General features: G+C 46.9%; 1 protein-coding gene across 1 annotated transcript in view; it reads left to right on the top strand.

The window, feature by feature from the left end:
- Positions 1–16467, top strand: part of GLG1 (golgi glycoprotein 1) — a 280281-nt gene that overhangs the window by 206098 nt on the left and 57716 nt on the right. The window contains exon 21 of the mRNA XM_029608896.1: positions 11314–11456. Coding sequence (XP_029464756.1) covers positions 11314–11456 — 143 coding nt within the window. The remainder of the gene's footprint in view (positions 1–11313; positions 11457–16467) is intronic.

Here is a 16467-nt window from a genome sequence, read left to right as displayed (position 1 = left end):
ACGCCCCAATCGGGCAGAGCTTTTGTACATCTCATTGGGCCAAAGTCCTTCTGGCTACATGCTAGGAAATGGAGAAATTACTTACCGTATTTTCCGGCGTATAAGACGACCCCCAACTTTTCCAGTTAAAATATAGAGTTTGGGATATACTCGCCGTATAAGACTACCCTTCTGTGTCACTACATAACCATACTGTATGTGGTACCCAGTATACAACAACCAGCCAATCACGGCAAGCGATGTACCTTACCGGCGATTGGCTGGTTGATTACAAATCCTGCTTGGATTGGTCAGCTCTCCCTGCCTGCCCAGCCCTCCCTGTCTCCAAGACTATGAGTGGTAATGTATCCCTCTGGCCCACCCTTGTATCCTATTACCGGTACCTCCTTCTCTGCCTCTCAGATCTCGCTCCTGAGGACTGCAGTGAAGCGGCGCAGACGTGCATGTGCGAGATCTGAGAGGCAGAGAAAGGAGGTACCGGTAATAGAGATGTGAATTGGAACCGGAATCGGGTCTGGTTCCGATTCCGATCAGGTTTATTTTTTTATCGGCTGCGCCCAAGCTGTTTTGTAAGTTGAGAGACTAATTTTTTTGAGCTTTTCTCTGAGAAGATGCTCTTGCAGACAGGAAATGACTGCTAATCTGTCATGGACATCAAGAAACTTACTGGCTCTTCATTAAGCTATATAGTGAGCTCTGATGGAAAAAGCTAAGGTACATGATATAGCATTGAGAAGGTCAAAGATAGATGGTGTACGCAGGCTTCTGCAGCCAGAAATGGTTGAGGGTATTCATCGCAATTGTAGAATTGATATGATATGATATATATCCATGAAATAAGTATGGTGGTTTGAATTACTTTATTCACAAAATTATCCAGCAGTCCTCAGTCTTCTCCTGGAAGTATTCTTGTGCATGAAGCATGGACAGTAAGAACATAAGAAATTGCCATGCTGGGTCAGACCAAGGGTCCATCAAGCCCAGCATCCCGTTTCCAACAGAGGCCAAACCAGACCACAAGAACCTGGCAACTACCCAAACACCAAGAAGATCGCGTGCTACTGATGCAATTAATAGCAGTGGATATTCCCTAAATAAACTTGATTAATAGCCATTAATGGACTTCTCCTCCAAGAACTTATCCAAACCTTTTTTGAACCCAGCTACACTAACTGCACTAACCACATCCTCTGGCAACAAATTCCAGAGCTTTATTGTGGATTGAGTGAAAAAGAATTTTCTCTGATTAGTCTTAAATGTGCTACTTGCTAACTTCATGGAATGCCCCCTAGTCCTTCTATTATTTGAAAGTGTAAATAACCGAGTCACATCTACTCGTTCAAGACCTTTCATGATCTTAAAGACCTCTATTATATCCCCCCCTCAGCCGTCTCTTCTCCAAGCTGAACAGCCCTAACCTCTTCAGCCTTTCCTCATAGGGGAGCTGTTCCATCCCCTTTATCATTTTAGTTGCCCTTCTCTGTACCTTCTCCATCGCAACTATATCTTTTTTGAGATGTGGCGACCAGAATTGTACACAGTATTCAAAGTGCAGTCTCACCATAGAGCGATTATAGAGGCATTATTACATCTTTTGTTTTATTAACCATTCCCTTCTTAATAATTCCTAACATTCTGTTTGCTTTTTTGACTGCTGAGGCACACTGAGCTGACGATTTTAAAGTATTATCCACTATGATGCCTAGATCTTTTTCCTGGGTGGTAGCTCCTAATATGGAACCTAACATCATGTAACTACAGCAAGGGTTATTTTTCCCTATATGCAACACCTTGCACTTGTCCACATTAAATTTCATCTGCCATTTGGATGCCCAATCTTCCAGTCTTGCAAGGTCCTCCTGTAATGTATCACAGTCCGCTTGTGATTTAACTATTCTGAATAATTTTGTATCATCCGCAAATTTAATAACCTCACTTGTCATTACTTTCTGAATCATTTATTTATATATATATATATATATATATATATATATATATATATATATATATATATATATATATATATATATATATATATATATATATATATATATATATAGAAAAGCACAGGTCCAAGCACAGATCCCTGAGGCACTCCACTGTTTACCCTTTTCCACTGAGAAAATTGTCCATTTAATCCTACTCTCTGTTTCCTGTCTTTTAACCAGTTTATAATCCACGAAAGGACATCGCCTCCTATCCCATGACTTTTTAATTTTCTTAGAAGTCTCTCATCAGGGACTTTGTCAACGCCTTCTGAAAATCCAAATACACTACATCTACCGGTTCACCTTTATCGACATGTTTATTAACCCCTTCAAAAAAATGAAGCAGATTTGTTAGGCAAGACTTCCCTTGGGTAAATCCATGTTGACTGTGTTCCATTAAACCATGTCTTTCTATATGCTCTACGATTTTTATCTTGGGAATAGTTTCCACTATTTTTCCTGACACTGAAGTCAGGCTCACTGGTCTATAGTTACCCGGATCGCCCCTGGAGCCTTTTTTAAATATTGGGGTTACATTGGCCACTCTCCAGTCTTCAGGTACAATGGATGATTTTAATGAAAGGTTACAAATTGTAACTAATAGATCAGAAATTTCATTTTTGAGTTCCTTCATTACCCTAGGATGCATACCATCTGGTCCAGGTGATTTGTTACTCTTTAGTTTGTCAATCTGGCCTACTGCATCTTCCCAGTTCACAGTGACTTCGTTCAGTTCATCTGACTCATCACCCCTGAAAACCATCTCCGGAGCTGGTGTCTCCCCAACACCAGTTCCGAAGATGGTACAACATTAGTAAACACGGAAGCGAAGAATTCATTTAGTCTTTCTGCAATGGCCTTATCTTCTCTAAGAGCCCCTTTAACCCCTTGATCATCTAATGGTCCAACCGACTCCCTCACAGGTTTCTTGCTTCGGATATATTTTAAAGTTTTTATTATGAGTTTTTGCCTCTATGGCCAGCTTCATTTCAAATTCTCTTTTCGCTTGTCTTATCAATGTTTACACTTAACTTGACAATGCTTATGTTTTATTCTATTTTATTCAGATGGATGCTTCTTCCAATTTTTGAAGACCTTTTTTTGGCTAAAATAACCTCTTTCACCTCACCTTTTAACCATGACTGTAATCGTTTTGCCTTCTTTCCACCTTTCTTTGTGTGGAATACATATGGACTGCGCCTCTAGGATTGTATTTTTAAACAATGTCCAAGCCTGTTGTACACTTTTAACCTTTGCAGCTGCACCTTTCAGTTTTTTTCTAACTATTTTCCTCATTTTATCAAAGTTTTCCTTTTGAAAGTTTGGTGTTTAAAGCTGCAGATTTACTTATTGTCCCCCTTCCAGTTATTAGTTTAAATTTGATCATATTATGATCACTGTTGCCAAGTGGTCCCACCACCGTTACTTCTCTCACCAAATCTTGCGTTCCACTAAGAATTAAATCTAAAATAGCTCCCACTCTTGTTGGTTCCTGAACCAACTGCTCCATGAAGCAGTCGTTTATTACATCCAGGAACTTTGTCTCTAGCATGTCCTGATGTTACATTTACCCAGTCAGTATTGGGGTACTTGAAATCTCCCATTATTATTGCACTGCCAAATTGGTTTGCTTCCCTTCACTGCCAAATTGGTTTGCACTGCCCTGCCCTGCCAAATTGGTTTGCCCTGCCAAATTGGTTTGCTTCCCTGATTTTAGAATTGGTGGGTGAAAATCTCTTTCCTAGCGTGTAGCCAGGAGGACTCAGGACCAATGGGTATTGTGCTCTCCTGATAGCAGATGGGAGACTGAGTCAGATTTCAAAGCTGACATTGGCCTACATATACCCGTGCAGCGTGCTTAGCTCTTCAGTATTTCTCAGTCTCCATAGCATTTGCAGGCACTATCCCAAACAGAATAGTGTTACATTTACAGCAAGAAAGAAAGAGGAAATTTACCTTAAGAGAGCCCCACTTCTCCTGCAGTGAAACCAAATGGTCCCTTCTCCAGTCGAGACTTTCCTGAGGTTGATTCTCGATATCCCTCAGAGGTGAGCCTTGGTCCAACGGCTGAATCCCGGTGTGGATTTAACCCCCAGGGTGGCTGAAAGGCAGCGGGTGCAGATTTGAGCGCGGCGGTGAAGGTATTTCCCTCTCCCCCCACAACTGGAGATCGCCGGCACATGACAGGTAAGCGCCGAAACCAGGTAAGGTAGAAACCTTTACTTCTAAGGCTCCGGTCTCCAAGGCTCAAATAGCCATACTGTACTTCCTCAGACGAGGCTTTAAAATTGGGTTGTACAGCCCTCCTTGGGCAGTCCCCAATTCGGTAATAGGAGTCCACACACGTGGAGACCCTCGGGGGGGGGGGGGGGGTCGCCATCTTGCCTTCGGGGACGTCGGCACCATTTTCCTCCCTTGACCGGCGGTAGGTGTGGGGCAGGGTGGAGGCTCGAAGCGCCTAACTTAAACGTTCATCTATGGAGTGAGCACACAGCGGGGCGCACATCTGGGTTGTGCGTACAGCGACATGCACAACTAGGCGCATAACTGTGGCGCGCGCACAAACTCCATTGCCTGCACGCATAACTTGTGTGCACTTCGTACAACCAAGCGCATCCATGCGTAAAACGCGCGGGCAAGTTTTTAAGCCCTAAAGTGCACAAACTATGGCACTGCCATCCAAGAAAGCCAAGGGCCCTTTCCTTTGCCCAGCCTGCCACTTAAAAGCCCCGCGCAGCCTGGATTGGAATCCCTCCTGTGCCAACAGTGCAAACAGAACCAGGGTGAACTGAATCAAGACCCTCTACAGCCAGGAGAGGGATCCGGAACCACTGATGATGGCATCCAGGATCTAAGTATTTCCAACTCTGCGCCCCCACAGGAAAATTCCTCTGGGGCTACCACTACAACTCCTCCTGGGATCAACATGGACCCAGGAACCTTCTCTTGGGTAGAATTTTTCAAAGGGCTGCAAACCTTTGTCTAGGCACAACCAGCCCCTGCTGCCCACCTGACTCAAACCCGGCCGGAAGCACAAGCCCTTCCCAGCAGCTCCTGGGCTTCTCGAGACATGCCTTTCCTAACCGAGCCTCTCTGATGGGGATCCAGATACCTCAGAGGACGAAACAGACTCCCTGGAAGAAGGAGAACTTCCCCCAGGGATGAAGCCATACCAAACAATGCTCCAATTCTTCCATAAGGACGAATTACCAACCCTAGAGTCCCAGACTATGAAGACACTGGGCCTTGCAGGCATGGAGCCCACAGTGGAACCAAAGAAGAATCCCTCGTTTGTGTTACCTCCGTTAGGCCTCATGCTATTTTCCTATGCTGGAGCCCATGAAGGAACTGATTGACCTGGAATGGAATGCTCCAGAGGCCACTTTCAAAGGGGGGACGGCACTAGAAGCCCTATACCCGCTGGAACCCACGGCTAAGGAACTTCTACGTTTCCCCAAAGTGGATGCTATGATCTGTGCAGTCTCAAAATGCACTACAATCCCGGTAGAGGGAGGAGCGGCACTGAAGGACGCCCAGGATAGAAGGCTGGAAGCCATCCTTAAGCAGTTCTTTGATGTATCGACACTACAAATTACTTCCTGCTGCACATTAGTGGGCACGTTCCTGTTTGATCCTCGCCAGAGATGCAACCATGCCCGGAGAAGCGATGGAGCTTGCGGTCTCCTTCACCGATGCTACCGCAGACCTCATGCGCATCTCATCCAGGGGTGTCACCACCGCAGTGGCGGCAAGAAGACAATTATGGCTCTGGATTTGGTAAGCTGACGCGACTTCCAAAGTGAACCTTACAAAAATGCCTTTTAAAGGATCCCTCCTGTTCAGGAGCGAACTGGAGAAATTAGCTAACAAATGGGATGAATGTCCAGTACCTCGATTACCTGAAGACAGGAACAAAAGAACATATCAGCGCTCCTCCCTCAGAAGAACCAAGGGCAGAGGATCGCAGCGCTTTAAACCTTACAAGAATACACAGTCCCAAGCACCTCGTCCTTCAGGAAGGTCTCAGTCCTTTTGGAACAGGCATATTAAGAGAGGAGCAAGCTTAGGGACAGGCCCCGGCCGTACCCCACCATGAGAAGACGCAGACCCATCCACAGGAAGAAGATATAGGAGGCAGACTTACCCTATTCTACCAAAGATGGGTCGAGAGAACTTTGTACAAGTGGGTCCTAACTATCATCCGAGGAGGGAACTCTCTGGAATTCCAAAGCATCCCCCCAGACAAATTTATGAGATCACCGTGTCACTCCCACTCCAAGAAACTGGCAGTGGAAACCACACTAGCAAGACTACTCAGCCTGAAGGCAATAGCTCCGATGCCCTCGCTTTAACAATATACTGGCCACTGTTCCATCTATTTTATCGTTCCCAAGAAAAAAGGAACATTCCGGCCCATCTTGGACATCAAGACCGTCAACCGTTACCTTGAAGGTACCACACTTTCGCATGGAAACCCTACACTCCGTTATGGCGGTACAACTGGGAGAACTTTTAACCTCCCTGGACTTATCCGAAGCCTACCTTCGCATCCCAGTCCATCAACATCACCAGCGCTTCCTGCGATTTTCGATACTGGGCCATCATTATTAATTCAGGGACTTACCCTTTGGACTAGCCACCACTCCCAGAACCTTCACCAAAATCATGGTGGTAGTGGCGGCAGCACTGAGGAAAGGAGTCCTGGTACATCCTTATTTGGACAATTGGTTGATCAGAGCAAAGTCTCCGGAGGAGAGTCGCCACGCGACCCCCAGAGTTAAGAATCTACTACAAGAACTCGGGTGGGTCGTGAACACAGCCAAGAGCTGTCTACAGCCCTCCCAGTCACTAGAATACCTGGGAGTCTGGTTCGATACCAAACAGAACAAGGTCTACCTTCCCCCCTCCACGGAGAAGGAAGCTGATGGGTCAATTATAAAAAACTGTTGACCTCTGTCCGCCCCAAGGTATGGGACTACCTTCAAGTCCTTGGCCTCATGACATCAACTCTGGAAGTTGTTCTGTGGGTAAGGACCCATATGCGGCCGCTACAATGTTTCCTACTGTCACGATGGAACCCAGTGTCCCAGAACTACTCAAACCGCCTCCAGCTACTGACAGAGATTCGGGAGCAGCTTCAATGGTGGCTACAGGAAGAACACCTAAGCAGAGGCGTAAACCTATCTGCATCGAAGTGGATCTTGCTCACCACGGACATGAGCCTGCGAGGGTGCGGAGCCCACCGTCAGGAACTGACGGCCCAGGGGCAAGGAGGAGGCGGGATGGAACATAAACTGCCTGGAAGCTTGAGCGGTCACATTAGCCTGCCTACGATTCAGCCACAGACTACGAGGCAAGTCCATCAGTCATGTTGGACAACGCAACGACCGTTGCCTACATCAACCGCCAGGGTGGAACCAAGAGCCAGCAGGTGTCTCTGGAAATAGACCCCCTCATGGAGTGGGCGGAAATAAATCTACAAGACATCTCTGCCTCCCACATCGCGGGAAAAGACAACATCTCTGCGGACTACCTCAGCAGAGAGAGCCTAGACCCGGGGGAATGGTCGCTGGCAGACACAGCCTTCCAGCTAATAGTAAATCAATGGAGTCTCCCAGCCATGGACTTACTAGCAACTTGTCGCAATGCCCAGGTCCCCAGATTCTTCAGCCGCAGACGAGAACCGCAATCTCAGGGAATCGATGCTCTTGTCCAGTGCTGGCCGGAGGAAAGCCTCCTGTATGCCTTCCCACCCTGGCCACTACTGGGCAGGGTCATCCACAAGATATGTTGCTTAATACTTGATTACACTTGATTAACTTTGAACTGGTTCAACTGATAGAAAATCAAACCCTCCTCCCACCCATCTGACACCATTCCCACTAAACTCCTACTAACCATACCAAACATAATAGCAAGACCCCTAGCTGAAATCATCAATTGCTCCCTCACACAAGGCTGCATCCCATTAACCCTAAAACAAGCTGTGGTCAAACCTATACTCAAGAAACCCAACCTTGACCACAATGACCTCTCCAATTTCAGACTCATCTCAAACCTGCCTCTTATAGCCAAAATTAGTCAATCTCCGACTTTCTGAATACCTGGACAACCACAAAATACTGTCCCCATCACAATTCGGGTTCCGTAAACACTACAGCACAGAAACTCTCCTAATATCGCTAACCGACACCATCCTTAAAGGTATGGACAAGGGTTAATCCCACCTCCTAGCAGTGCTTGACATTTCATCTGCCTTCGACACCATCAACCACAAAATACTTCTGAAAATACTCGCTGACATCGGCATTACGGGAACAGCACTGCTCTGGCTTAAATCTTACTTGGAAAACAGACAATTCAAAGTCAAACTGGGAAATAACGAATCTGGTCCAATCATACTAAACCGTGATGTTCCCCAAGGTTCCGCCTTATCCTCTACCCTCTTCAGTATCTACTTGCTTCCCCTCTGCAATCTCCTAACAAACTTAGGCATCACCCATTACTTATACGCAGACTATGTCCAAATTCTCATATCCATCACTGACTCCATACCTAAGGTCCTCAAGATTTGTGATGACAGCCTCAATCCAAACACCTCCTCACAAACATGAATCTAGCTCTAAACACCAACAAAACAGTAATACTCATCATAACTCCCAATACCTCCCCCATTTCTCTCATGAACCCAACGTGCTGCCCCCCCCCCCCCCCCCCCCCCCCCCACCAAACTCCATGCAACTCAAGCACGAAATCTAGGCGTTACTTTTGACGACCAATTGAACTTAAAAACCTTCATTAAACACACATTAAAAGACTGCTACTTCAAGCTCCTCATACTAAAGAAATTAAGACCCTTCCTACATGTGAATGACTTTCGAACTGACCTACAGACCATCATCTTTTCCAAAATTGATTATTGCAACGCCCTCTTCTTAGGCCTTCCAGCCTCCACCATCAAACCTCTACAACTACTACAGAATGCCACAGCTAGAATTCTCACTAACACACGGAAGAAAGACCACATTACCCCCACTCTAAAAAAAACAAAACAAAAAAACAAAACCTACACTGGCTCCCTATCTCTTCGAGAATTTAATACAAAACCCTATCTCTTATGCCCAAAACACTATTCAATGAAGACATACTTGGCTACAAGACTCTCTACACTTCCATTCTTCCAACAGACCACCAGATCTGCTTACCAAGGAACAATCCCCACACCCTCTCCTAAACTCACACCTCTCCTCGACAAGAAATCGAGGCTTCTCAATAGCAGGGCCATCACTCTGGAACGCCATGTCCCCTGACCTCTGCATAGAACCATCAACACAAACATTAAAAAAGAAATTAAAAACATGACTTTTCAAACAGGCCTTTGACTAACCCCTATCTTTGCATTACCCACAGGCCATCTGTGTTAATTGACGAACCCCTAACTTTGCATTGCTCTCAGGCCATCTGAGTTAATTACCACCTGTTAATTATATATATTAACTTTTATACATAGTTGTGTTATTTTATGAATGCTTTATTCATTCATTTCCCTCCTAACAACATAAATATGCTATCATTTGTACATAATCCAACCCTAATATGTTAATGCTATCCTGTTAACCCTTTCTTACCCCTGTCCGCTTTATGTAATTCTCTCCTGTTAACAATTTATCTCAACAATTGTTCTATGTAAATGTTACTGTTTATTGTAAACCGATACGATGTTCAAACGGTTATCTGTATATAAAAGCCATAAAATAAATAAATATATTATCAGTTGAACCAGTTAAAAGTTAATCAAGTGTAATCAAGTATTAAGCAACATATATCCACACTGGCTTTTCGAAGACCATACTTAAGCCCGCTACACAGGTATATGTAGGCTGGTGTCGGCTTTGAAATCTGACTACGTCCCCCATCTACTATCAGGAGAGCACAATTCCCTTTGGTCCTGAGTCCATCTGTCTACACTAAGGAAAACAAAATTATCAGGTCAGTAATTTCTCTATTTTTTCCTATTTTAAAACTGTTTTACCAATTGGGGATTTTACCAAATCCTGGAGATTTTTGTACTGTAAATTGAGATCTAGTTTTCTTATAACTGGGTTCAATGGAATAGTTTTTACAGTTTGCATTGTAATTTGTATAGATGTTATGAACGGGAATGGCTTCTGGGTTGGCTGGTATTTCCAGAAATTGAAGGAAAGCAAATATGTTTGGTCGAATATTGGTTCTTTTCCCAGCTTGTCTAGAAATCTGGAGTAGGGAAGGTCTTTTGATGGAGATGTTTTCTGGAAGCTCTGAGAGTGGTTAGACTGGATCCTTATCGACCCCTTGACAGAGTGTAGAGGTGAGGGATAACTAACTAGGACTTAAAGGTGTTTGGCAACCCCAAACACCTTCTTCAAGTGTTGATATGATTATTGATAATGTTAAAATGTTATGTGATAGGATTATTGGTAATATTAAAATTGCAAATATTTAACTAAAGCTGCAACTTCACAACAAGTTGATAATTATGGGATACCATCTAGAAAAGTCCCAAGTCATAAGAAGCCAAATGTTCAAGGAACAGCCACACCATTATTGGTAGCTATTTAGATTATTACAGTGATTAGAGGTTAGACCTAGGAAGACAGGGGGCTATGAATGAACTCTGTAGGAAATCTTGCAATTATAAATCAAAGTAAGATGATGGATAAGGAGTAATAACTTCCAAGCAGTCACGCTTTATGGCTATCAGTTGGGAAATAGCCTTAGCAGTGTAGATAGGAATAATTTAGCAACTGAATAGGCCGATTGGTCTTTCGGCCATCATCTACAGTGTTAAACTTTGTGCCTCAGGATGTATATATACATGCAAGTAAGTTGATTAAGTACCATGTCGTGCAGTGACACTGAAGCATCCTAGGCTGCCTAGCCAGTTTTTATTCTGCTATTGGATACTTTTAGTCATAAAATTTGACAGAATTTCTGAGCCAATGGTTCTCAACCCATTCCTCAGGACACATCTAGCCAGTCAAGTTTTCAGGAATATGCATGAGATAGATTTGCATGCACTGCCTCCATTACAGATCTGTTTCCTGCATATTCATTGTGGATATCCTGAAAACCTGACTGGCTAGGTCTGTCCTGAGGTCTGAGTTGAGAACCCCTGCTCTGAACATTCATGTAATATGAAAGATATTTGCAGGAAATTAAATGGTTAAAAGCCAGGTAAAATTTAAGTGTTGGAAAGGTCTTATCTTTGCCCCTCTGTTTTTGTAGCAAGATTTTTTTTTAAACCTTCTGATGTGCAACTTATTCTTTGTCTCCCTTTTGGTTGCAGATTACAGATTTAATCCAGCACTGAGTAAAGCCTGCAAAGCTGATATTCCCAAATTCTGCCAGCATATCCTGAATACAGCAAAGGATGATGCAGAACTGGAAGGCCAGGTCATCTCTTGCCTCAAATTGAAATATGCAGATCAGGTGAGGCAGTACATGTGATGAGGTCCAGGTGGAACAGGGGCTACAGTGATTCATATAAACATTAATTGGATATGTGAATCAATACAGAGGAGGGTTGCAAATCCAAGCACCTCAGATTGCACAGAATGAATGTCTTGTACAATAAGACTTACTAACTTCTCTAATTACGAAGAACATAACATAGTAGGTCCATGTACCAGCCCATGTTTTGTCAGTTTTTTGTAAAGCTTACAGCTACTTGTTCACACAGACATTTCTCAGAAATAGTTCTATTTTTTTTTTAATTTATTTGAGACTGCAACAGAGTTGGATGCTCCTGAAGAAAGAGACAGAATGGGAAGTGATCTAAGAAAAGTCATGGCACGGTCAAGTGCTTCACTGCCAAGTTTCAGTGCAAAACAGTGCAGGGTCATCTGTGTTTTTAAAACTCTTTTGTTAACAAAAGGTGTGGACAAATTTACTTTCCCTGTACATACCCAGATCAGTCCAGACCGTGGGTTGAGCCTCCTGCCCAGCAAATGGCGACTGACTAAAACTGAAAGGGTATCCTATATCAGGACAGAGCCTACCCTGCAGCCCTCCAGTATTTGTGTCTCCAGCAGATGCAACAGCTCACCCTCCAGTTCCCTGTTTCTTTTGCTTAGCCCCTGTTTTGGGGCTTTCTTTCTTCTTTAAACTTATTGGATCAAGCAAGTATCTATCATTTAAAAAAAAAGTTTTTCGACTCTGTTGATTTACATACAGGAGACAGTTTGTCTCCTCGCTCTTGGGGGTGCCTAGGGGGGCTTTGCCCCTTGTGTAATATAGCCTAGGCTCTGTATTCCCGGTGTTCCTCGGCTGTGGGGTGAAATTGGTGGTGCAGGTCACTCCCCCTGTACAGCCTCTTTCTCTCTCTCTATCTCTCTTCTACCGAGACGCTTATCCCCTGGAGCTGCCTGCAGGGACAGGTTTTCCTCTGCACTGTCTAAGTTTAAAAAAAAAAAAAAAAGAAATAACAATCAAAGTGAAACTAAACACTTGGCAGCCTTTTGTGAGAGTTGGGAGCGTGCAGAGTTCAGTCTCCTGCCTCCGCTCCCTCAGCCGGGCAGCACAGCTGATTTTAATTACTGCTCCTCCTCTGCATTGGGGTCATGCCGTGCTCTCCTCTGCCTTGCCTGCGGGGATTCTTCGCTCCGTCTCTCTAGAGAAGGGCTCTGCTTTAAGTGTTTGCCGGGGGGGGGGGGGGGGACTTTCGCGGCTGCGATCTCCGGAGCCCGAGCAAGGCCGCACAAGTGCATGGCCGCACTGTTCCCGGGCCGACAAACCGCGGGAATGGCAGACATTTGGGTTTTTCAGATGTTGCTATTTCAGGGTGTCAGGACTCACAGGACCCAGATTTTTTTAGATTCCCCCCCCCCCCCCCCCCCCCCCCAGAGATTCCAGGCCTCGTTTTTCTTCAGAATTTGTGCTTTTAATGCACAAATCTTATTTAGCCAGACTGCAAGAAGAGGCGGACCCCCCTCCTCTCCCTAAAATTCTTTGGATTGCTGATGCGCAGGGGCCTGTCCAAGTGCGGGTGGTCCCGGGGGTCCCCACTCCCCCAGACCCCCCGCTCCCTTGGGTGCCCCGGACCAGGACCCAGATCAGGATTTTGTTGAAACTCCCCCCCCCCCTCTGGAGGGGGATGACCCCAGGATTCTAAGTCTATTCAGAAGGGAAGAACTGGAGCCACTTATCCCTTTTATTTCTCAGGAGCTGGGGATAGAGTGCCCCGCAGTGGACGAGTTTTTGGCCGCAATGCCAGCTTGCGCGGACCCGGTCCTGGAGGGAGTCGGGTCTCTTCCATGCACTTTCCCCTTCCATCCGATGCATCGGCTAATGCTCCTTAGGGAGTGGGAGGCTCCCGATGCAGGGCTCCGCGTCGGTACAGCTATGGAGAAGCTTTATCCTCTCTCGGAGGAGTGCTTAGACATGCTGAAAATGCCCAAGGTGGATTCCTCTGGGACTGCAGTTACTAAACACACCACCAATCCTGGTGGTGGGTGCTACGGCCCTAAGGGATGTCCAAGACTGCAAGCTAGAATTACTCAGCACCCAGGACCTCACATCTGCAGAGGCAGAGCAGACTGAAAGGTTGTAAGTCACTATAGCGTATGGGGCGGATGCCCTTTACATGTTCTGGGTCCAGGCAAAAGCGATGGCTTCCGCGGTCTCTGCCAGACTGCTCCTCTGGCTCCGTAATTGGGCGGCCGACTCGTCTTCCAAGGCGCAGCTGGGACGCTCCCCTTCAAAGGTAAGTTACTTTTTGGCGAGGACCTGAAACAGCTTATTAAATCCTTGGGTGAGAACAAGGTCCACAAACTACCTGAGGATCGCCCAAAACAAGCGAGAACTTCTTCCCTACTCGCACCCGCTTCAGGGGTCAGCAGAGATATAATCCCAGGGCGCGGGGCACCTTCTGTAGAGGAAATTCCTCCAGGTCTCAGTCCTGGGCTCCATCCTCTCGAGGGCACCGTGCCTTCCGTGATGGTAATCCACAGTGCCCCGCGTCCAAGCCCGCTTCTCATTGAGATTCGGTCGGCCTATTCCTCCGTTCCAAACTTAGGTGGTCGGCTGTCCTGTTCTTGGAGCAGTGGGTCCTCGAGATAATCGAGAGAGGCTACGCTTTAGAATTTGCTCGGGACCTGACTGATCTGTACATGGTCTCCCCGTGCGGTCATCGGAAACGGGCTGCTGTATGTCAGATTCTTGCTAGACTCCAGGGGCTGGGGGCTATAATTCCTGTTCCTGTGGGGAACAGGGCGCCAGCCAGTATTCTATTTACTTCGTGGTTCCAGAAAAGGATGACTCCTTCCGCCCCATCTTGGACCTCAAGAGGGTCAACCGAGCCTTCAAAGTGCACCATTTTCAGATGGAAACCCTGAGGGCAGTTATAGCGGCTGTTCATCCCGGATAATTTCTGGCCTCTCTCGACTTGACGGAAGCCTACCTACACATTCCGATCCGTGCTGAACAGCAGAGGTATCTTCAGTTCCACATCTTGGGCCAACATTTCCAGTTCCGGGCTCTCCCCTTCGGTCTGGTCACGGCACCACGCACTTTTACCAAAGTGGTGGTGGCAGTCGCCCTCCGGCGGGATGGAGTCCTAGTCCACCCTTATCTAGATGACTGGCTAGTGTGAGCCAAGTCAGAGACCTCATGCAAGCTAGCAGTGGACCGGATCCTTGCTCTCCTCGCGTCCCTGAGGTGGATAGTCGATTTTTTCAAGAGCAATCTCCGACCTTCCCAGGTCCTGGAATTCCTAGGGATCAAGTCCGAAACTTCCTTTCCATGCCTCTCCCCATGGCGTGGGACTACTTACAGGTTCTGGGGACCATGGCTTCTACGAACGTCTTGGTCCCCTGGGCTTTTGTGCATATGCGTCCTTTACAGAAAGCTTTGCTCTTCCGCTGGAAATCGGTGTCGGAACTGTTTCAAGCGCAGCTGCCTCTCTCCGACTCTTCCATCAGAGACATACGTTGGTGGCTATCGCTCAAGCACCTTCTGAAAGGAATATCCCTTCAGACTCTGCAATGGATTGTAGTCACGATGGATGCCAGCCTCTGGTCCCCTGCCCAATCCCGCTGGCACATCAATCGCCTGGAGGCTCGGGCGGTCCATCTGGCTCTTCAAGCTTTTCTCCCCCTGCTTTGCCGAAGAGCAGTTCGGGTACCTTCGGTCAACTCTACCACGGTGGCGTACATCAATCGCCAGGGGGGCACCAGGAGTCGCCTGGTGGCCCTCGAGGCCAGCCAGCTCTTCGCTTGGGCGGAGCGCCATCTGCAGTGCTTAGCAGTGTCTCACATTGCGGGCAAGGAGAATGTTCAAGCAGATTTTTTTGAGTCACCAGCAGCTCGACCCCACCAAGTGGGAGTTGTCCGACAAGGCAATGGAACTGATTGTCAACAGGTGGGGGTCCTCCTCACCTGGACCTGATGCCACCTTGGACAACGCCAAAGCTCCCAGGTTCTTCAGCCGGAGGAGGGAGCATTGTTTGGAAGGAGAAGATGTGCTAGTCCTTCCCTGGCCATGCAACGTCCTTCTGTACGTGTTTCCTCCGTGGCCCCTGGTGGGCAAGGTGCTCAGAAGGATAGAGCTCCACCGGAGTCTGGTCATTCTCATAGCTCCCGAGTGGCCCCGCAGACCATGGTTCGCGGATCTCATAAACCTGTCGACGGACGGCCCTCTTCATCTCGGTCATCTTCCGTACCTGCTCCGGCAGGGCGCCATATTTTTTGACCAGGCGGATTGCTTCTGTCTAGCGGCCTGGCTTTTGAACGGCGGAGACTGAGGAAGAAGGGATATAGGGAAGACGTCATCTCCACTATACTGCGTGCTCACAAGACTTCTACTTCCCTCGCCTATGTCTGGGTTGGAAGGTTTTCGAGCTTGCTGCGCGGAATCAGGTGTCTCGGCACATTCGGCCCCGGTTTCGCTGGTTCTTTCTTTTCTCCAGCGCGGTCTCTCTAAGTGCCTCTCGTTCGGTTTGCTTCGGGTACAGGTCTCTGCCCTCTGCTCTCTCTTGGGAAGTTTTGAAGGTTATGCGGTTGCGTCTCATCCAGATATTGTCTGTTTCCTCAAGGGAGTTAAACATTTGAGGCCACCAATGCATTCCACTTGCCCTTCGTGGAGCCTTAACTTGGTCCTCCGGGCTCTCTGCCTTGCTCCCTTCGAGCCTCTCCGCCACTCTACCCTCAAGGATTTAACGCTTAAGGTGGTGTTTTTAGTCTTTGTTTGCTTCGCCAGGCGGGTGTCGGAGATCCAAGCATTGTCTTGCCGGGAGCCCTTCCTACGTTTTTCGAACTCGGGGGGGGGGGGGGGGGGGGGTGTCTCTCCCTCAAGACTGTACCCTCTTTCTTGCCGAAGGTTGTTTCTGCCTTTCATGTCAATCAGTCGGTGGAGCTTCCCACTTTTTCTCCCACGGATCTTGCAAGTACAGTTGGGGATGATCTACGCCATCTGGATGTAAAGCGCATTCTCATGCGTTATCTGC

Source organism: Rhinatrema bivittatum, chromosome 7, assembly GCF_901001135.1.
Source record: "Rhinatrema bivittatum chromosome 7, aRhiBiv1.1, whole genome shotgun sequence".
Classification (NCBI taxonomy): domain Eukaryota; kingdom Metazoa; phylum Chordata; class Amphibia; order Gymnophiona; family Rhinatrematidae; genus Rhinatrema; species Rhinatrema bivittatum.
Note: the sequence above shows the minus strand (reverse complement) of the source record. Positions and strands in the feature narration are given on the sequence as shown.